This window comes from Giraffa tippelskirchi, chromosome 10 (assembly GCF_054371585.1).
Source record: "Giraffa tippelskirchi isolate mGirTip1 chromosome 10, T2T-mGirTip1v1.2.pri, whole genome shotgun sequence".
Classification (NCBI taxonomy): Eukaryota; Metazoa; Chordata; class Mammalia; order Artiodactyla; family Giraffidae; genus Giraffa; species Giraffa tippelskirchi.
This window is the reverse complement of record NC_137284.1, coordinates 159791630-159813028: the sequence shown is the minus strand read 5'-3', so window position 1 is coordinate 159813028 and position 21399 is coordinate 159791630. Positions and strand designations below refer to the sequence as shown.

The 21399-nt window shown below is 53.2% G+C and overlaps 1 protein-coding gene across 4 annotated transcripts in view; it reads left to right on the top strand.

Annotated features, from left to right (window-relative positions):
- Window positions 1-6758, top strand: part of LOC145524035 (uncharacterized) — a 343643-nt gene extending 336885 nt beyond the window's left edge. For 3 of the 4 annotated variants that reach the window (XR_014067070.1, XR_014067050.1, XM_081535392.1), the window contains one exon: window positions 5170-6758. Coding sequence is in view for 1 of the 4 variants with exons in the window: in XM_081535392.1 (XP_081391518.1) it covers window positions 5170-5320 (151 nt within the window). In the remaining 3 variants the exon portion in view is untranslated. The remainder of the gene's footprint in view (window positions 1-5169) is intronic. The other variant, XR_014067062.1, reaches the window with a different exon arrangement.
- Window positions 6759-21399: the final 14641 nt, after the last annotated feature.

Here is a 21399-nt window from a genome sequence, read left to right as displayed (position 1 = left end):
TGAGAGACTGGCCTCAGTCCGTCTCCTGGTGACCCACCCAAAGCTCCAAATGCAGCCTCTGCGCCACCCTTGTGGGGCTCCGCAGAAGTGCACGGGCAGCTGGTGGGGTCCAGATGTGGAGGGGTTTCCTGCTGCGCCCTGAACCCGTGTCAGCCTTCCCCCTTCCCAGAGGGGTCCCCAGAGGGACCCCTGGGGAGGGGAGCCAGGGAGAGGAGACAGAGGTTCAAAGAAGAGCCCATCCAGGTACATGGAAATCTTGGCCTCGCTTCTTAGCAAGGACATCAATCCTGCAAACCCACTGCAGGAAGACTGTCTCAGTGTCCAGGGGCTGTCACAGCCAGGGACCACCGACGGGTGTTTAAACAGAGGTTTGTTCTCTCCCAGCCTAGAGATCCAGGTGTGCACAGGAGGTTCTTCCCAAGGCCGCTCTCCTTGCCGGGTGGACGCCCTCACGTGGTCCCTCTGTGCATGTGTGTGTCTTGATCTCCTCTTACAAGGACACCGGTCACATTGGACGAGGGTCCACATGACCTCATTTACCCTTATCATCTCCTTAAAGGCTCCACCTCCCAATAGTCACATTCTGAAAACTTGTGACTTCTACCTATGAACCTGGTGGCCTGGGGGCACGACTCAGCCCACAGCACGAGCTGAACCGTCAGAGCTGAGTGTAGCTTCACCCGCAGGCAGGGGACTGTCCCACATCCCAGACCCTCAGTTCCCCTGACTGAAGACACAACCAGCTTTCCCACCGAATGGATTTAAGCCATGGCAAGAGGAGCAGTTCTTCCCATCAGGTGGCCAAAGTATTGGAGTGTCAGCATCAGTCCTTCCAATGAACACCCAGGACTGATCTCCTTTAGGATGGACTGGTTGGATCTCCTTGCTGTCCAAGGGACTCTCGAGAGTCTTCTCCAACACCACAGTTCAAAAGCATCAGTTCTTCAGTGCTCAGTTTTCTTTATGGTCCAAGAAGAACTGATTCATTGGAAAAGACCTGATGCTGGGAAAGATTGAAGGCAGAAGGAGAAGGGGATGACAGAGGATGAGATGGTTGGATGGCATCACCGACTCAATGGATGTGAGTTTGAGTAAGCTCCGGGAGTTGGTGATGGACAGGGAGGCCTGGCGTGCTGCAGCTCATGGGGTTGCAAAGAGTCAGACACGACTGAGTGACTGAACTGAACTGAATTAAAGAGGAGCAGTGCTCTGAGATGGTGGGGGATAGTGGAAGACAGGGGAGTCTGGCTGGCTATGGTCCATGGGGTCACACAGAGTCGGACACGACTTAGCAGCTGAATAATAATAACCAGAGGAATAAAGGGGACATAGCTCTGTACACCCTGGACAGGCATCTCAGACCCAGACCTGGCTCATCACGCCCCTTGGGAACACAACTGTCTCTCTGTGACAGGGAAGGTGGGACTGGGTGATCTCAGATGTCACCCCAAGGTGACCTGACTCAGGAAGAAACACAGAATCTGCAAACCAGAGCAGAGGGCCACACTCAGCCCCTGACCTGCCTTTGCAAATAAAGTTTTACTGGCATGAAGCCACACTCAGATATTATTTTGCTACTATCATGGCTGGGTTGAGTAGCTATGACCAAGACTATGGAAGACAGAGCCTAAAATATCTCCTACTGAACACCTGACACAGAGAAGAGATGTGTGGCTGCCAAGGGCATGGCGGGGTGGGGGTGGGTGTTTCGATTTAGCAGATGCAAACTATTCTATATGGAATAGATAAGCAACACAGTCCTACTGTGCAGAACAGGGACCTGTATTCAATATCCTGTGATAAGCCTCGATAGAGAAGAACCTGAAAAAGAATGCATATATATGTGTAACAGTCACTTTACTGCACAGAAGAAATTAATACAACATTATAAATCAATTATACTTCAATAAAATATATTTTAAAAAAGAAAGAAAATGTCTGAGAATGTCTGGACTTAGAGCCTAGAGGTTGGTCGTTGGTTTTCCTGGGAGGGTGGCAGTCCAGCAATGCTAATATGAAGGTTCAGTGAGAAGTCCGTTCCGTGCTGTCACGTGTGTTTCAGTGTGTGTGGCTGAGGCGGGACCAGCAGGCCCGCAGCAGCGCTGAGCTTGGAGACCCAAACTACGCACCACCTCCCAATCCGATCCGCCGGCCGCCCAGCATCTTGAACGGAGGCACTGCGCATGCTCAGACGCGCACAGCCCCTCCCTAGCCGCCTCGCCCGCCAGGAGGGGACCGAGGGGGAGAAGCCGGGGCCTCCGGCTCACTGGGCCTTCAGCGATGGACTTGCCTGCTGGGTGCGGTAGCAGCGAAACCCAGCGCCAGGGGCAAGACCTGACCTTTATTTAACTTCTTTGGTCATAAACAAGCTAAAAACATTTTTTTTAAGCATTGATAAATCAATCTACTTTTTCTTCCAAAATTAGAAAAAAATTTAAAACCGCTAGATAGGGTCATGATTTCATCCAGGGCCGGGTCCCACAGCTGCATCTGGGGGCAGGGTGGGGAGCCCGGCGGCTGAGCTAGAGCTGGTGGGACCCCTGAGCCCCGAGTGTCGGGGTCCAGCCCCCAGTCATCCCCCGGCAGGCAGGACGGAAGAGGCGAGCCCGCGGAGGTCACACAAACCCAGGGAGGACTTGCCGTCTCGTGTCGCCGCCCCTCACATCCTTCTCCTTCATCAGAAAGGGCGGTCAGAGCCTCTCCACACAAGGCCTGTGGTTTCCTTGGACCAGGATTCGGGGGTGCGAGCTTCGCCGGCTGGTACCCCTCTGAGCCCCGTGGGAGGGTCTCCTGCACAGAGCTCTTGGGTGTGTCCTCGCCTCGTGCCGTTTCACATGGTCAGCACCCACCAGGTGTGCAGGGTTAGGGGTCCCCAGAGCCCACTTGGCATCAGGGGCTTTGGCGGTCCTCCAGCTTCAGATGGAAACTGCACCCCACCGCCCCCAGCTGCCCTTGCTGCTGATCCCCCATCCGGAGGTCAGGGGGTCCCTCTGCCTGGCACGTTCACCCCCAGCCCCTCTCCTCACACCAGCTCATTGATATCTGGCCCCCCCCTTCCACACCGTCAGCTCTGGGAAGGTGGGAGCCGTGCTGGCCACCTCTGCCTGGACACTGATTCCTGCAAGTGCCCACTGTGTGCCCAGGCCAGAGCCCAGGGCATGCCCGTCTTGGGCATCACCCCCTAACCCCCCCTCCCCCAGAGAAGCCGTTCTCTCTGGAACATGCGTGCTTCATGTGGGGCCTGGGACGGACAGGGCAGGGCCCCACCCCAAGGCCACCACTTCCCAGAGGGGGTCGCCTCCCTGAGTCCTGGCCCCTCGGCCCCCTCCTCTGGGAGTTGATGCTGTAGGTGTGGCACCAATAAGAAAGGCAGGCCTGGCCCTCTCAGGAGTGGACACGTGTGCACACACACGCACTCAGGCTCACACTCACCGTAAACATTAAGACATACGACCCGCAGGGGAGAGACGAAGTGCTCGGCGTCCAGTGGACCGTGCTGACCCCTGAGGGCACCTGGGAGGACCTGAGGCAGCCCCACAGACCCTCGTGCTCCCCTGGGCCTGCCCCAGCCCAGACTCCAGCCGGTGACCTCCACGCTGCGGACACTGGAAACGGAGGTGTCAGACGCAGGGAAACAGCGTTCCCTCCGTGTCTGTCATTCCCTGGAGAAGAGCTCTGCTTGTGGCCACAGAGGCCACGGAGCAGGTGCTGAGGGGTTCCGGAGGCCCCCACTCACGCCCCTCCCAACCTGGCCCGACCTGGCTCGGACGTGCAGCCGTGTCCACAGGGCCAGAGGAGCCCTGGAAGAGCAGCTGCCCAGCAGAGGGCCGCTGCGTCATTTTCAGCTGTGAGTGTCTGGCTGGGACCACGCTTCTCGGACGAACCACACACAAGGTTCCCCTGGGGACGGTCTGACCATCAAGGGCTCTCGGGGTGGGGTCAGGGCAGGCTCCAGGGTCTGGGTGCTTGTGGGTGGGGGGCAGTGCTTGGAGGGGGAGAGGCGGAGATGCGGAAAATGGCCGGAATCTAACTGGAACCTTCTGGTTTCTCCTCTTACAAGAGCAGTAGGAATACCCCACCTGAATTCTTCCACGAGCTGCTTTTTCCCTTGAAGCATTTGGAGAGTTAATCAGGCTGCAGCATGAGATTGTCTGTGGGTTGCCCACGGAGGGCATGGCCCCTTGGGTTCCCACTGGCCGCTGGCCGCTGGCCGGCAGCTCCTTCGGGGACCACCTGCCCTACCACTCAGGTGGTTCCTCCTGAGGCCGAAGCCCACTGAGCTTCAGAATCCAGCCAGGGCCTAAAAAATACCACTTACGTTTTAATGTATTTAGTTCTAACCCTAGATCAATGACAAATGATTTGAGGGTACAAACCTCAGTGAATGAACTGTGTGTGTTCTGAGGTTCCAAGCCAGGGCCTGGTTGAGTGTCAGGACTCTGGGTGAATTTATCAACACCTGAGTTACTGATCAGAGAAGCCAGAATCTCACAGGGAGACCCTCGGAAGCCTGGGCCTTTTCCCCTGTGATTGTAGCTCATCTGCCGCTGTTAAAGCTGCGGACATCATAAGCCTACCTTCCTGCCTGAAGCCAGCACCGACCCGCAAAACAGACAGTGGGGTCTGGAGTGGTCTCTTGAGGGGATGGATGTTCAGAGAGACGATTGTGTAGGTTTAGGGACTTGAAAGACAGCCCAGGAGCCAGCCGAGAGGAATGGTGGACGGGTGTTGGAGGAGCCCCGGGGGGCCTCCAGTGAGAGGCTGGTCAGGCTTCAGGAAACGGGCGATCAGGGTGTCCAGCAATGGGGACAGTGCAGGACAGATGTGAGCTAACTGCTGCGGGGCCAACTCGGATGGCTTTTCACTGCTGGCTTTCTATTCCCTTTCCTTTTCCCCTGAAATGTGACAAAGAAAATCCATCTGGGGGCCCACAGTCCTGGGGACGCCTGAAAGGAGAGCCAGTTTAAACACCAGCGACAGAGGGGAGATGCGGCCTCCGGGGCCCCAGGCACACCGGCCCTGGAGAAGCCGTGGGTCCTGGGGTGGGGGCCCGGCTAGCCTGCCCCCGGGGGAACTGGTGACATGGAGGGGTGCTCTGAACTGGGGTGGCTGGGGGCCTGGCCCCCACGTCTGCCTGCCGTGGCCCCAGACACCGCTTCTCTCTTCCAGGCTCCCAGCGACCAGCTATGCTGCCACGCTGTCTTCAACACCTCCATCTCGCTCCCCCTGCGAGCTGTTGTTGACCAAGGCAGGCAGCCGGCTCACCTTCCGAGGCCAGGCAGAGGCGGAAGGCTCTACTTATAACTGGGGGGATTTTTGAAATCATAACTCTTTCATTAGAGAATGCCTTACACCTTCAGACACAGCAATCGAGCTCAGCAAGATCCGGTGTCGTTTAAGAAGGACCTGTGGATTTGAAAAGACATTATCAAACAGCTCAAGTCTATGCTCTGTAATAACCTGTATGGGAAAAGAGTCTGAAGAAGAATAGGTGTACGAATCTGTATCACTGATTCACTTTGCCGTACACCTGAGACTTACACTACACTGCAAATCAACTAAACTCCAGGCAAAATTTACAGAGAATTTTTAAAAAGAGCTTAAGCCTAAATGATGCTCCTGGAAGGAGCACACTGACGATATTGATGGCCAAGAGGTGCAAACGTTATCAATGGGAAACGTGAGAGGCTTCATCACTGTGGATTACTTAATATCAGAGTCTTCCTTGAGGCGATACTGATTTTTGACACTAATTTATAAATGTGTTTTAATGCCTCTGTAACCAACAATTTATAAATCAACCAGACATCTACTCTATGGAGGCAATTCAGGACTTTTTGCCTGTGAAACCCCCTCAGGAGACTTGAAAATCCAGTTTGCGGTGTCTTTTTTTTTTAAGACTTAAAATAAACTAACACGGAGCTGAAACACGCTGAGGCTAACGTGCAGCCTCTTCTGCAGATGAGTTTTTACATTCCACTCTCAGTGCGTCTTCTTTGCCTCTTAAACTCTGTAAGAACATTCTGAAGTTTTAAGTAAAACCGTTTGAATCTTTGCTGCTTAAGAGGTCGCACGTGTCCATGAAGTTGATGGGTCCCCGCTGTGTTCTTGCAGGTCCCTGGGGAGAAAACTGTTTCTCGTGGACCCAGGACCACGCCCCACTGGGCCTCACCCACGCTTAGCTCTGGTTGACATTTGTGGTCAGCAGTCTGGTATCATAAGGGCTCGAGACACCCTGGCAGGAGGCATGGGGAGAGGCCAGTGACGAAGGAAGCAATTTAGCGGCTTGAAACCCAAATACAAGACTCTCCACGGCAGACAAGAGAAGCACAGAGATTTGACGGGTCCTTGATTTTTAAATAGTATCCTTGAAAAATCAGTGCCGGAAAATATAATACTTGAAGTGGTACAAATGCAGCCCTGATTGCCATGGGTCATGAGAACGTGTGACAAAGTAAGCAGTAATCCATCACATTGAAGCAAATGCTTCCAGGTCCTGTCACGGGAGGTTATGCCGAGAGTCGGCCCGAGGACACTGCCGCTGAGTGTCGCCTGGTCTGTTGTGTTGCCTCCAGCCTCACAGGCTGCTGGGCACTCAGAAAGTGGCTGTTCCATGTCTAGACGTACTTCGTGGCCTCTGAAGACTTAGTGAAAGGAAAAGAATGTAAAGTGTATCACTGAGGAATTTTTATGTTGAGTATATGTAGAAATGCAATATTTTGGATCGTTAGGTTAAAAATATACAGTATTAAAATTAATTGGCCCTCTTCCTTTTTTACTTTAACAACAATACTCCAATATAAAATTTAAAAAAAATTTTGAGGGCTTAAATCTGAACAATGTTCATTAAAGGGAGCACTGGGCTCCTAGGAAATAGGCGGGCTGCCTGTGGTTGTTGATGGCACCTCTTTTTCTTCCTACTGGGCAGCGCTGAACTAGAATATAGATAAGTGAGCAGACGTCCATACAAGGCAGTTTGCAGGCGGTCATGCCAAGGCTGAAAACAAGAGGTAGGTGCTCTGGGATTTCATAAAACAGGGAGGATCCTGGGACCTGGGTGAGCAACTTCCTGGGAAAGATACTTCTTTTCAACTTTAAGAACAAGGACAATTTAAGCGAATGGTCTGGAAGTGGAAGGATGTTCCTAGATGGCATTTAAGGAAATGGCAACCCACTCTAGTGCTCCCTTGCCTGGAGAATTCCATGAACAGAGGAGCTGGGCAGGTCACAGTCCATGGGATCGCAAAGAGTCAGACATGACTGTGTGACTAACTTTCACTTTCACTGCCCAGCAAAGGATGACACAGGTTTGCTAGTAACAGCCGTGTCTCCCGAGTAGTGATGTCCACCAGGGACCCGCCAGGCCCTGTGCTCACGTGCGGCGTTGTTGGGTCCTCACGGTGTCTGATGAGTTATGCGCCAGCATCCTGCTGCATCACAGGTAAGGACGCAGGTCCTCCAGGTAAAGGGACCACACGGCAAGGAAGGCGGGATACGACTAAAACGCCCCACGTTCATCATGTAAAACGTGCGCCACCCCCTCCCCCACTGGACTCCAAGCCTGGCGAGAGCAGGCCTGTTCGGGTTTGTGTCCCAGCAGCAGGGGCCACGTGGACACAGCGGGATGAGCCGCCTGCTCCAGCTGGGATGCCAGCCCTCACCCTGCTGGGGTTCAGCCACCCTGCCGTCCAAGCATCCTTCTGTCCACACTGTGCAGCCCTCCTCCTGGTGGGTGAGGAGACGGTCAGACTGTAAGGTGCCCAGGGCGGATCTCAGGGAGCCAGCTCAGAAGCCGTCAGGTCTGGGGCTGGCAGGTGGCAGAATTTCACCGCAGGCTGATCGGTCCCTCCGCAGCGGGAGGGATTTGTCCTCTTGGTGCAGGCTGCCCCGGGACGGGGGTCAGAGCTGCAGCACCCGGGGAGGCTGAGTCTTCAAGGACCTCGGTCTCCTTAATGAAGTCAAGAGCCCAGGACTGTGGCGGGGCGGTCGTGGAGGGGACAGGCGGGGCGTCCAGGCCTGCAGCTCACAGGGCGCTCAGGCCTCCCCCTCACTGGCGCCCCTCCTCACTGGCTGTCCCCAAGCCAGACCCTGTGCAGCTCCTCCCTGAGACCGGAGGCCAGTAGGAAAGGGCTTCCCTGGAGCACTTCACTGGCAACAGTCAAGTTCACAGCTAACAAGATCTCCAGTCCAAACGGCACTGCACATGGCCCACCGCCTGGAGTCCTCTTCCTGGACCTCCGGACTTGAAGCAAGTGGGGGTGAGACAGAGAAGGAGCCGTCCTCGCCGGCTGCACCGTCTCCCTGGAGGATGAGGGCCCACGAAGGCAGCCTTGGGTCACTGGCCAGTCCAGCCTCTCACCTAAAAGTGAGCACGGTGATGATTGAAGGTGCCAGTGACGCTGTGGAGAAAACGAGTTAGCGATGAGGTTAGAGAAAAGAGATGTAGGGCTCCAGCTTCCAACCGAGTTTTCCTCTGTCTCCAGAACTGGTGTCTGTCTGCCCATAAGGCCTCCACCTGGCCCATCCAGATGAAATCTGACCTGGAAATAGTTCTAACAGGGTCAGAGGTCAGGGTCATTTGGACCTTCCCACCATCTTGGTCTCATTCCTAAAAAAAAACCCCACAAATATACTGCCTCTCTGGTGACTGAGCCAGCTGGGCCCTGAATTCCAGATGAGATGGCTGTGAGTGTTCCCCCTGGGCTGCCCTCTGGATAACACGACCCCAAACTCTGTATGGCCCACTCCTCCTCCTTGTCCCTGGAAGGCCTCTACTGGGACTGCAGAGGCTCCCTGGCTTTAGGGACACACTGCCAGTGTTCTTGCCTGGAGAATCCCAGCGACAGAGGAACCTGGCGTGCTGGCCATGGGGTTGTGAAGAATCGGACAGGACTGAGTGACTTAGCATGCACGCACATGCCCTTGTTATCCATTAGCACCTCATCTTAGAGTAATTAATCAAGTAGGTGAGTACTCCTCTGGCAGTACCCCTGGGATGGAGATGAAGCACAGTCACTAGTGTGAGACTCTCAGGAAACTCCAAAGTAGAGTTCTACAGTGTGATGGGGAAGGAGATGGGTTCCCAGCAAGAGATAAAAGAGGGCAGTGAATTACTGTGATGCTGGTGGTGATGGTGGTGATGACAGTGATGATGGTCATGGTGGTGATGGTGATGGTGGTGATGATGGTTTAGTGATGGTGGTGATGACGGTGATGGTGACGGTGGTGACGGTGATGGTGGTGATGACGGTGATGATGGTGATGGTGATGGTGTTGTTGTTGGTGGTGATGGTGGTGGTGGTGGTGATGGTGATGATGGTGGTGGTGATGATGATGATGGCGATGGTGGTGATGATGGTGGTGATGATGGTTTGGTGAAGATGGTGGTGGTGATGGTGGTGATGATGGTTTGGTGATGGTGGTGCTGGTGCTGGTGGTGGTGGTGATGATGGTGGTGGTGATGGTGGTGATGATGGTTTGGTGATGATGGTGGTGGTGATGGTGGTGATGATGGTTTGGTAACGATGGTGATGGTGGTGCTGATGGTGATGGTCCCAAACATCACTTACTGACCCCAGCATTGATCCTCACTCAGTGCAGACACTGACCTGGTGTGTCATTTCAGCAGTTCCCCCAGCAGTCACCGGAAGCAGTGACTCTTGGCCCCATTTTGCAGATGGGAAATAAAGCTTAGCCAGGTAGGTCTTGCACCGAAGGCTGCAGCCAGGAAGTGCTGAGCTGCACTGGCCCTGAATCTGAATCCTCCCAAGGCCCTTCCTCTCAGCAAGGATGCCCCTCCCGCACAGGTGTCCGGGAACCAGGGTGCAGAGGTGGACGTGGCCGGGAAGACAGCCTGTCCAGGAGGTGCTCTTGGCAGAGCCGGCGCTGCCCTGGCCCAGCTCAGCTCCTCGGCCCACCCCCACCCCATCACATCTGTCAAGGCGCTTCCTCTTCCTGGACCCCTTTGCCCAGCTGTGGAAGGAGGTGATAATATCTACCCAGAGGGTGTGCTCAGCTCCTGTGTTATTGCACATAAACTGATGAAAGACCCGCACGAGTTCAAAGGCTCCAGAGCTGTATAATTACTCTTTTAAGCAAAACACTTTTTAGAAGCCTTGAATTAGCTTTCTCTCTGAAATGCATATTTCTTCTCAGATGTGTGCTCTCTGAATGATAGGAAATTGGAAGTTGGCATTCGCTTTACCAGCAAACGCAGGATCCTCAAGGGCTTCTGTAAGTTGGCTGGAATCTTGTTGGAGTTTGTCCGCAGGGGCTCGCCAGCAGAGAGGGCACTTCTGGGTCTGGTAGGTCTATTCCACTTGGCAGGGTAGACAACGCCCTTCAGAGCCTGGCGCCCAGGGTTTAAACACGGGGAAGTGTGGTCCCAACTCACCATGGGACCTGAAACCCGTCACTCCATGCCTTAGGCCTTAGTCTCCTCAGCTGAGTCACGGGGACTGTGGACTGGGGTCTGCTATCCTGGCCGCTCCAGTCTCAGCCTGGCATCTGGGGCTCTGGCTGGGGTGCCAGGCCTACCTGTTCTCAGCTCACAAGCAAGTAGCAGGCAAGAGAGAGCTGCCAGTGGATGAAACTGTCCTTTGGTTTCAAAAAAAAAAAACCAACTATGAAGGATAATTCCATTCAACTCCTCCATACCTCAGACAGAATTTTACCCATGGAAGCAGAGAACCTATTGGAAAAATATCTCCATCAGCGAGTGCGCCTGCCCGAGGCTTTGCCCCCCTCTTGAATAGCATCACAGAGAGGGAGACACGGATATAAGACATGGGGGGGGTTATCCCTGGAAGAGCGAGCTGGAGGGTTCCCCACCGTAGACTGCTTAGTACCTGCATACCGCGTGCTTCCTTACAGCTCTGGCTCCTGGATTTTATGGGTAAACTCTACTCCTTTCTTCCTCTGCCCTCTCTCGGGAGACAGGGTGCTCAGTGAAGTGACCTTGTCCCTGGAACGGGCCCACCAACGGCCCGGAGGGAAGTGTGAGGGGCTGTGGAGGTGGGGCCACGTGTTTCCAGACCATGGTTCATCTCATCTCCTCGTCACCTGGACAACCATCGCCACCTCCAGAGGTGCAGGGGAGCGGGACAGACAGACCTCACGGGGGCCCTGTACAGTGCAAGTGAAAAAGCCCCTCCGTCGTGTCCGACTTGCGACCCCCTGGACTGTACAGTCCATGGGATTCTCCAGGCCAGAATACTGGAGTGGATAGCCTTTCCCTTCTCCAGGGGATCGTCCCAACCCAGGGATCAAACCCAGCTCTCCCACACTGCAGGCGGATTCTTTACCAGCTGAGCCACCAGGGAAGCCCCTATATGGTGAGGACAATGGTAATAAGAGAAATGATTTGTGAACAGGTAAGGTGTTTCAGGCACCGTGGGCAGCATTTCTCAGGCATCAGCTCATTGTACGAGGCAGGCAGCATTGACATGCCGATTTTACAGGTGGCACAACTGAGGCACAGAGGCGAGGGCCACTCCCCTCAGCACCTCACCCACAGGTGACCGAGCTGGGGACGTGGCATTCATATGCCTAATCGGTGAGCTCCTGTCTGTGCCTGTGTGTTTCCACACGACGTTGTAATACAGAGTATGCAATGCGGGAAACCTGGGCTCGATCCCTGGGTTGGGAAGATCCCCTGGAGAAGGGAAAGGCTACCCACTCCAGTATTCTGGCCTGGAGAATTCCGTGGACTGGATAGTCCATGGGGTCGCAGAGTCGGACACAACTGAGCGACTTTCATTTTCACGCTTTGCACTTACCACTGCCGGATCCACCCTGCCTCACAGGGTGGCGGCTGTTACCCCAGTCTTCTGAGCTGAGCAGGGCTGTGCTGTGTAACAAGACGACCCCATGGTGAGGGGCAGCGCTGCAGGATTGAGTGCCAACCTCACTGACCCCAGGTCCAGGGTCTGCCCACTCTGGGCTTCTCTGGGACTCCCTGTGGAAACCACGGAAGATTTCTAGCTGAGGAGGAAAATGTTCAAAGAAAGATTTTGTCCATCCTTATCTCCCGGTGCTGTGCTGGAGAGACACACCCCTCCCTCCAGGACGGCCTCTAGGCAGGTCTGTGATAAATGACAGGAAACCAGGAAGATGGATGCCATGTCCCAGCCCGATAGCCCCAGGTCAGAGGTGCCAGGATCAGATGGAAAGATCTGTGTTACTATCGGTGTACTGATCATCTCTACGAACAACAGCAATAGCCATAATGATAGATTTGCAAATGCTGACAATGTTTTCCTTGCTGTATCTCCTTTCATCTAAGGATATCAAAGTACCTTGCAAATATTAATTAAGCTCTGGGAAATAAACATGATGATGTCACCATGAGGAAGAGGGTGACTGAGATGCAGAGAGCTTACGCGCTTTGTGACGGACCCCTCCCCCCACTCCAGCAGAGGCAACAGTCAAGTGAAAAGGTGATAGTTCTGTGACAAGCCTAAACAGCATACTAAAAAGCAGAGACATCACTTTGCCTACGAAAGTCCTTATAATCAAAGCTATGGTTTTTCCAGTAGTCAGGTACGGATGTGAGAGTTGGACCATAAAGAAGGCTGAGCACCAAAAAACGGATACTTTCGAACAGGAGTGGAATAGGGTGGCCCCGAGTGTGGGAGATGTCCGAACCTGTGAAAAAGGCAAGGGGCCAAAAACTGATCCCAAGATGGTGACTGGAGAAGACTCTTGAGAGTCCCTTGGACTGCAAGGCGACCAAACCAGTCCATCCCAAAGGAAATCAGTTCTGAATGTTCATTGGAAGGACTGATGCTGAAGCTGAAGCTCCAATACTTTGGCCACCTGATGCGAAGAACTGACTCATTTGAAAAGACCCTGATGCTGGGAAAGATTGAAGGCGGGAGGAGAAGGGGATGACAGAGGATGAGATGGTTGGATGGCACCACCGACTCGATGGACATGAGTTTGAGTAAGCTCTGGGAGATGGTGAAGGACAGGGAAGGCTGGCGTGCTGCAGTCCATGGGATTGCAAAGAATCGGACACGACTGAGCAACTGAACAGCAATCCCTAAAATGTTACTCTCTTCAAAGACCTCTGACTCAAAATGTTTGTATTGAATCGAATTCCTGTAGACATCTATTTTGTAACTGTGTGTATGAGGCTATGAGGGCTGTCTGAAACAAATATGCAGGTTTATGCTTTCTGCCCCCTGATGGAAGGAGACTAGAGATAATACATGAGCTATTTGGCCACATACGAAGCTATGGTCAAAAAGCCAGGGGGGGACCTCCCCCGTGGCAGGACACAGAGAGGTGTTGCCTTCAGACGAGATGGGGTGGGCGTCAGGAGGAGAGCCCTTCAGGTGGAGGACAGAGCGAGCCTGGCACACGGCAGACCTGAGGGGGATGCCTCATGCCCGGGGGGATGGGTGCAGGTCCTGCCCTGCTGGAAGCTCCTGACCCTGAGCTATGAAATCCAGGTGGCACCACGGGCCGTGGGCCACTGCGGTTACCCCACGCCTGAGCAGCACGTCAGGAAGGAGACGGTGAGCTGGGTCCTGATGGTGCAGCATCTGTAGTGGAATTTCTGTTTTTGGCAAGAACAGTTATGAACTAGTACAGTTCACAATGTGATTTCTGCACCGTACATGGCAGCGTATTGTCCCAAGCGGACATGGCTGGCATGGCAGTTTCCCGCCCCTGCTGGGGGCAGTGAAGACCCAGGGCGTGTTTACTGCCAACTAGGAAGGTGCCTGCTGTTCAACGTCGCCCTGCTGCCTATTACAAGCAATGCCCAGGATCCCCAAAGCCACACTTGAAAAAGATCTCTTATTCTAAACAATTGCTGTGATTACTGGTGACTTTTAGTAGTATCTGTGGAAGCTCCCAATGACTGTTTTGTTATGTATTCTTTATGAAGCATTTTATTGACATGGAAGGGGATTTGGAGAATCCCAGTTACATGCAGTGGAGAGCTTGACATTCCAACATCGTCTGAGTTCACTTTGGGCCAAGTCCACGTCTCCAAACCCTGTCTTTAAGCAGCAGGTTCAAACTAAACCCCCACGAAGAAGAAGGCACAGAACATGCGCCTCTGTGGTTCTAGGTGACACTTGGGGCTTTAATGTGTATTAAAATGTAAGATGGGCTTCCCAGGTGACGCAGTGGGAAAGAATCCACCTGCCGATGCAGGAGACGTGGATTCGACCCCTGGGTTGGGAAGATCCTCTGGAAAAGGGAATGGCAACCCATTCCAGTATTCCTGCCTGGAGAGTTACATGGACAGAGGAACCTGGTGGGCTATAGTCCATAGTCACAAAGAGTTAGACCTGACTAACTAAACGACAACAGCAAAATGTAAAACAGTGAAACAGATTGCAAATGGCTGAGGTATAATATTTTTATTGGGAAAGTACAAAGTTTCTTCTGTACACGAAATCACTAAATTTAAATAGTATCCTTAGAATTGAAATCTATTCTTTTAAAAAGTATTGCTTACTTTAACCGTAAAGAACAAATCAAGAAAATAACCATTGAAGGTTATTACATGATTATTTCTGAGAATACTGTGTGTGGCAGACAAGATCTAGTCTGGGGGTCACAATACATGAAGCTTGCCCCCCTCCCCAGCCCACAGGCATAGAGACAGATGGCGGAGCAGGGTGGGCGTTCATCAGGGCTGAGGGAGGTGCTGAGAGCAAGTTCAAGGCCAAGAGGATGGAGAAAGGGTCACCTTGTTCGCTTTATTGATCCATGAGGTTGGCCACAGGGATCAAGGCAGAGGGAAAGGATTTTCTTTGCACTCACACGTACAGGCCAGAAATCACATTCTGAAATGTACTGTTTCATAACCGTTCTTGCCAAAGACATAAATTCCGCTACAGAAGCTACACTGTCAGCTCTTCTCGGATCTCCCTCTCTGCCTTCAACAGTGCTGGACACGAGTGACTGATGTCTTTCAGTGCATGCCCACGGAGAATTCTTTGCAAATGATGCTGTTTCTTCTCAAAGCCCTTCATTCTCCCCAGAGAGACAGTCTGCCCCACTCCCGGCCAGGGTTGTGGCTGGGTGGCACCCATCGGACCCTCCTTGGGATGTTTCCTGCCTTTTGGGTACTTGTGATGCTCACATGCTGGGAGAGGGTGAAGGGGGTGCTGATGGTCTGGTGCGGGGCGTGGAGCCGCTGACCCCTGCCACCCAGACACACCCAAAATGTGCTTCTAGACTGTGAGTCCCGGAAGGCTTCCGGGAGGTGGTGAAATCCTGGATGAGCCTGAAGAAAGGGCTGGATCTGGGAAGGAGCCGAGAACAGGGGTGGAGTAGGCTGGGCCTGAGTGTGGGCGATGTCAGAACCTGAGAAAAAGGCGAGGAGGGGCCAAAAACTGATCCCAGGAGCCCCTGATGCATCATTCGTGTACGTGATGCTTGCCTTGATGCCCAGGAGAGTCTTCTAGGCGCCTAGAAGACCCAAAACAGGGGACTCAGAGTGGCGGGGTGGGGCGGGGCGCCTGTAGGGAGGACATTGCACCCATGTCTGCAGCGGTCATCACAGAACCCCCAGCTCTGCCTCACTCGGGTCAGACACAGCACGGCGACTGCTGCTCTGGTTCACGCCCACACTCAGGTCGGGGCCGCCGGGTTGAGGCTGGGCCCTCTGCTCCTACAGGTTGCTCAAACCACACCAGGGTCCCGCAGGGGGTTGGTGACTGAGTCTCGGAGCCGCTGGCCTCTTCTTAGGGGAAGAGTGGAGCTTCGGAGAGTGAGCCAGGCCTTCTCACTTAGTGAACGCAGAAACCGCACCTTCTGGGTTGCGCAGAGCCGAGCTCATCTCTGGGTAGCAGCTGGATCTCCTCTCCACCCCCCGACGGCCGGCGTGCCTCCTCCACAAGCTGTCCCTGCTCCCTCCCGGGATCCCCGACGGCCAGGCTGGGAGCCCCCATCACCCACTCCCCCATCTCCGCTTTCAGCTCCCCCAGCAAACATGTGAACTGTGCCCAGATGAGCATCACTGTGCACTGGGGGCCTCCTGCACTTTCAGAGGGATCTCTGTCCATCAGAGGCGCCTGAGACCACAGGAAAGGTGGTAGGGCCGACAGAGAGCTGGACAGGCTCATATCCCGGGGAGGGGGCTTTCCTCATGCTCCTGCTCACCGCACACACACAGGCAGTCCCCAATCTGCCTCCCGGGGACGCCTGCCCCGAACAGAGGAAAAATGCAGGCACGCCTGTGAGAGCCGCACCTCCCGAGGTGCGTCTGTCCGATCCCAGACAGCAGGGGCCGTGCCGGCGTCCGGAGACTGGGTCCTCCTGGGCCCACGTCTCTCTGTCTCCCCAGCCAAGGGCAGAGCAGCGGGGCCAGCTGGTCCGCTCAGCCAGCTTGCCGATAGCATCGCTGCTGCTGGTTTTTCCATGTTAATAAGTGGTTGCTACAGGTAAGCAGCAGCAGCCAGATGGTATAGAAGGCACATTTCAAAGCCAAATGCTGTGTTGTTGTTTGGGTTTGTCTTACAGTGATCAAAACAGCCCAAGTCATGTTAATCCCAATCTTATCTCATGATCAGATCGAAGCAAAAGTCAGTGATCAGAAAAGCAGCTGGATTCAGAGTCTGTTGGGAGCGCTGTGTCCCTCACCTTGGCCCGGGAAGGACGCCAGCCACACCAGGGAGACCACAGCCCTCCTCATCCAAGCGTCTCATGCCAGATCGTGGCATTCGACTGCCCCTGCAGAGATGAGAGCAGAGGTGTTTCTCCCCCAAAGAATCCCAGAGTTCCAGCCCGAGGCTGAAGGGGAGTCACCGCCTGGGCTCTGGGCCTGTGGTGGTGTTCGTTTATCCTCCTGGGGTCTGAGGGGTTGTGGAGCTGGCTTCAGAGACGGCTCTTGGATGACCAGAGTGGACCTTGCTCTGCATCTTTGGGGAGGTGTGGTCCTGGGACAGAAGACGGAGGGACAGTGGGGTGACCTCCCTTCTGTCTCTTCCTGATGCAGATCACAGGTCTTCCCATGGCCAGGGTCTGGGGACAGCCCTGCTCAGTTCCATGGTATCCAGTCCAGCTGCACGCCTGTGCTATCCACACCTGCATTGCCCACACCTGCGCTGCCCACACCTGCACTATCCACATCTGCGCTGCCCACACCTGAGCTATCCACACCTGTGCTGCCCACACCTGCGCTATCCACACATGCGCTATCCACATTTGCGCTGCCCACACCTGCGCTATCCACACATGCGCTGCCCACACCTGCGCTGTCCACACCTGCGCTGCCCACACCTGCGCTACCCACAGCTGTGCTATCCACACCTGCGCTGCCCACACCTGCGCTACCCACAGCTGTGCTATCCACACCTGCGCTGCCCACACCTGCGCTACCCACAGCTGTGCTATCCACACCTGCATTGCCCACACCTGCGCTATCCACACCTGCGCTGCCCACACCTGCGCTATCCACACCTGCGCTGCCCACACCTGTGCTATCCACACCTGCGCTATCCACACCTGCGCTGCCCACACCTGTACTATCCACACCTGTGCTATCCACACCTGCGCTGCCCACACCTGTGCTATCCACACCTGTGCTATCCACACCTGCGCTGCCCACACCTGTACTATCCACACCTGTGCTATCCACACCTGTGCTGCCCACACCTGTGCTATCCATACCTGTGCTATCCACACCTGCACTGCCCACACCTGCGCTATCCACACCTGCGCTGCCCACACCTGCGCTGCCCACACCTGTGCTATCCACACCTGTACTATCCACACCTGTACTATCCACACCTGTGCTATCCACACCTGCACTGTCCACACCTGCGCTATCCACACCTGCGCTGCCCACACCTGCGCTATCCACAGCTGTGCTATCCACACCTGCGCTGCCCACACCTGTGCTATCCACACCTGCGCTGCCCACACCTGCACTATCCACACCTGTGCTATCCACACCTGCACTGCCCACACCTGCGCTATCCACACCTGCGCTGCCCACGCCTGCACTATGCAGAGTGTTGCAGGGGCTGGAGGTGCTTGCACCTGGGCCCTACCTGAAGGAGCTTGCAGTTCTCTTGAGGATATTAAAGTTACACCTGTCAATCCTTTCATTTACAATTCTTGATGATTCCTACACTAAGGATGATTTTTATATTTTTATATGACAGAAAAAAATCAAATGAAGAAAAATAGTTTGTGACACATGAAAGTTGTGTGAAATTTAATGATCAGAGCCCATAAATAAAGTCTAGTTGTAACATAGCCCTGCTTGTCCCCCTGGCTGGTGGCTGGCTGCTTGGCCCGACTGGCAAAGCTGATCAGCTGTGACAGAGACCATATGTTCATGGAGCCTAAAATACTACCATATCCACTACAGAAAAAGACCCCTAAGTAGACTCTGAAGTTCATGGAGGCAGCGCTGAGAACATTCCAGCCAGCACCGTGTCCCATGCCACTCCCCAGGACTTGGCACCAATGGGCAGTTTAATATGATGGATGAATGAATAAATAAATAGCATAAATCCTCTACTAAACAGCTATTCTTTAGGAGCATATTTTATACACTAGGGGATACCTGTGATCCATTTGTAGGCTTTCCCCCCTCAGTTTATCTTAAAAGTGTTTCCCTTTAGTGGTTCCAGAAACAAAAGCCCAGGGACAGTCCCTCCTCCTCCAGGAAGACATCCTGGACTTCCATCTTGCACGTATCTCTTTCCACCCAATTCTGTGTTGTCCTCAAAGTCTTGGACTTCTGAACAGAGCCTCTCCTGGAGTCACTGACTTGTAAAAAGCTTCTTCTATTTGGGACCCTGGAAGCTCCTGCATCTTTGCTCAGGGCGAGACCAGGGGAATCTGTGCGTGATGCATGCAGTTTCCTTCCTTACATTTCCTTCTCTTTTGTTGAGTGGACCCCCTTCACTCAGCAACCACAGACACCATCAGGATACTGCGCTTTGACACCAATGTTCTTGAACTTTCTGACAACCCAGATCAGCGGTCCTCAGCTGACCTTCCCAGGGTCCTTCCCATTAGGATATGATCTCCTGTATTTCACTTTTATCATCTTGTTTAACCCCAGGACTATAGCCTGTTGGCCAACTTAGCCATTTGCTAGACCAGGACTGTAAACATCTGGGTGGAGTTCACCTTTGGCCTCTGAAAAGAGGTCCCCAAACGTAGGACACACCACAGGTGGGCGAGCACAGGTCACACGCCGCCCCTGATGGAGCATGGGTCCACATATTCCCTACCCGTCCTCAACAGGAGTGCAAACACCAGCTTCTGTGAGTTAGAGTGAGGACTGCGTGGAGAGCTGCTCACAGAGGGCGGAGCCCCCGGTCCGCAGCGAGCGTGCGGCAAGGGTTCTTCCCTGGGCTCCGCAGGGCAGGGGGCAGGGTCTGCTCTTTCTGTGGGATCCTGGCAGCTCCCAGCACACGGATGTGTGGGGCGAGGACTCAGGTATGGTGATATCAGTGATGAAAACAACTGCTCAGCGATGAACAGACATAGCGACAGGGTTACTAGACTTCGCAACTAAAAATAAAGGTGTTCCAGCTAAATTGAAGCTTGAATATATGGGATATCAGTTCAGTTCAGTTCAGTCACTCAGTCGTGTCTGACTCTTTGTGACCCCATGAATTGCAGCATGCCAGGCCTCTCTGTCCATCACCAACTCCCGGAGTCTACCCAAACCCATGTCCATCGAGTCGGTGATGCCATCCAACCATCTCATCCTCTGTCGTCCCCTTCTCCTCCCGCCCCCAATCCTACCCAGCATTAGGGGCTTTTCCAATGAGTCAACCCTTTGCATGAGGTGGCCAAAGTATTGGAGTTTCAGCTTCAACATCAGACTTTCCAATGAACACCCAGGATTGATCTCTTTTAGAATGGATTGATTGGATCTCCTTGCAGTCCCAGGGACTCTCAAGAGTCTTCTCCAACACCACAGTTCAAAAGCATCAATTCTTCGGCACTCAGCTTTCTTCACCATCCAACTCTCACATCCATACATGACCACTGGAAAAACCATAGCCTTGACTAGATGGACTTTCGTTGGCAAAGTTATGTCTCTGCTTTTAAATGTGCTATCTAGGTTGGCCATAACCTTCCTTCCAAGGAGTAAGCATCTTTTAATTTCATGGCTGCAGTCACCATCAGCAGTGATTCTGGAGCCCAAAAAAATAAAGTCTGACACTGTTTCCACTGTTTCCCCATCTATTTCCCATGAAGTGATGGGACCAGATGCCATGATCTTAGTTTTCTGAACGTTGAGCTTTAAGCTGACTTTTTCACTCTCCTCTTTCACCTTCATCAAGAGGCTCTTTAGTTCTTCTTCACTTTCTGCCATAAGGGTGGTGTCATCTGCATATCTGAGGTTATTGATATTTCTCCCGGCAATCTTGATTCCAGCTTGTGTTTCTTCCAGCCCAGCGTTTCTCATGATGTACTCTGCATAGAAGTTAAATAAGCAGGGTGACAATATACAGCCTTGATGTACTCCTTTTCCTATTTGGAACCAGTCTGTTGTTCCATGTCCAGTTCTAACTGTTGCTTCCTGACCTGCATACAGGTTTCTCAAGAGACAGGTCAGATGGTCTGGTATTCCCATCTCTTTCAGAATTTGCCACAGTTTATTGTGATCCACACAGTCAAAGGCTTTGGCATAGTCAATAAAGCAGAAATAGATGTTTTTCTGGAACTCTCTTGCTTTTTCGATGATCCAGCGGATATTGGCAATTTGATCTCTGGTTCCTCTGCCTTTTCTAAAACCAGCTTGAACATCTGGAAGTTCACGGTTCACGTATTGCTGAAGCCTGGCTTGGAGAATTTTGAGCATTACTTTACTGGCATGTGAGATGAGTGCAATTGTGCAGTAGTTTGAGCATTCTTTGGCATCGCCTTTCTTTGGGATTGGAACGAAGACTGACCTCTTCCAGTCCTGTGGCCACTGCTGAGTTTTCCAGATTTGCTGGCATATCTAGTGCAGCACTTTCACAGCATCACCCCTGAGGATTTGAAATAGCTCAACTGGAATTCCATCACCTCCACTAACTTTGTTCGTAGTGATGCTTTCTAAGGCCCACTTGACTTTACATTCCAAGATGTCTGGCTCTAGGTGAGTGATCACACCATCATGATTATCTGGGTCGTGAAGATCTTTTTTGTACAGTTCTTCTGTGTATTCTTGCCACCTCTTCTTAATATCTTCTGCTTCTGTTATTTATATATGGGTATTTACTTATGCTAAAAAGGTATTCCTTGTTAATTTCTGCAATTCAATTTTAACTGAAGATCCTGTTTGTCCAGAAGCCATAAATGGAAGGGGTCTCAGCGTCATGGTAACGGGCAGGCGGGGGGGCTCTGCCTTTCTTCCCGTCAGGGAGGGCGAGGAGGGGAGAACCTGCCAGGTGGGTCACCGAGTGGCTGTTCTCCTTT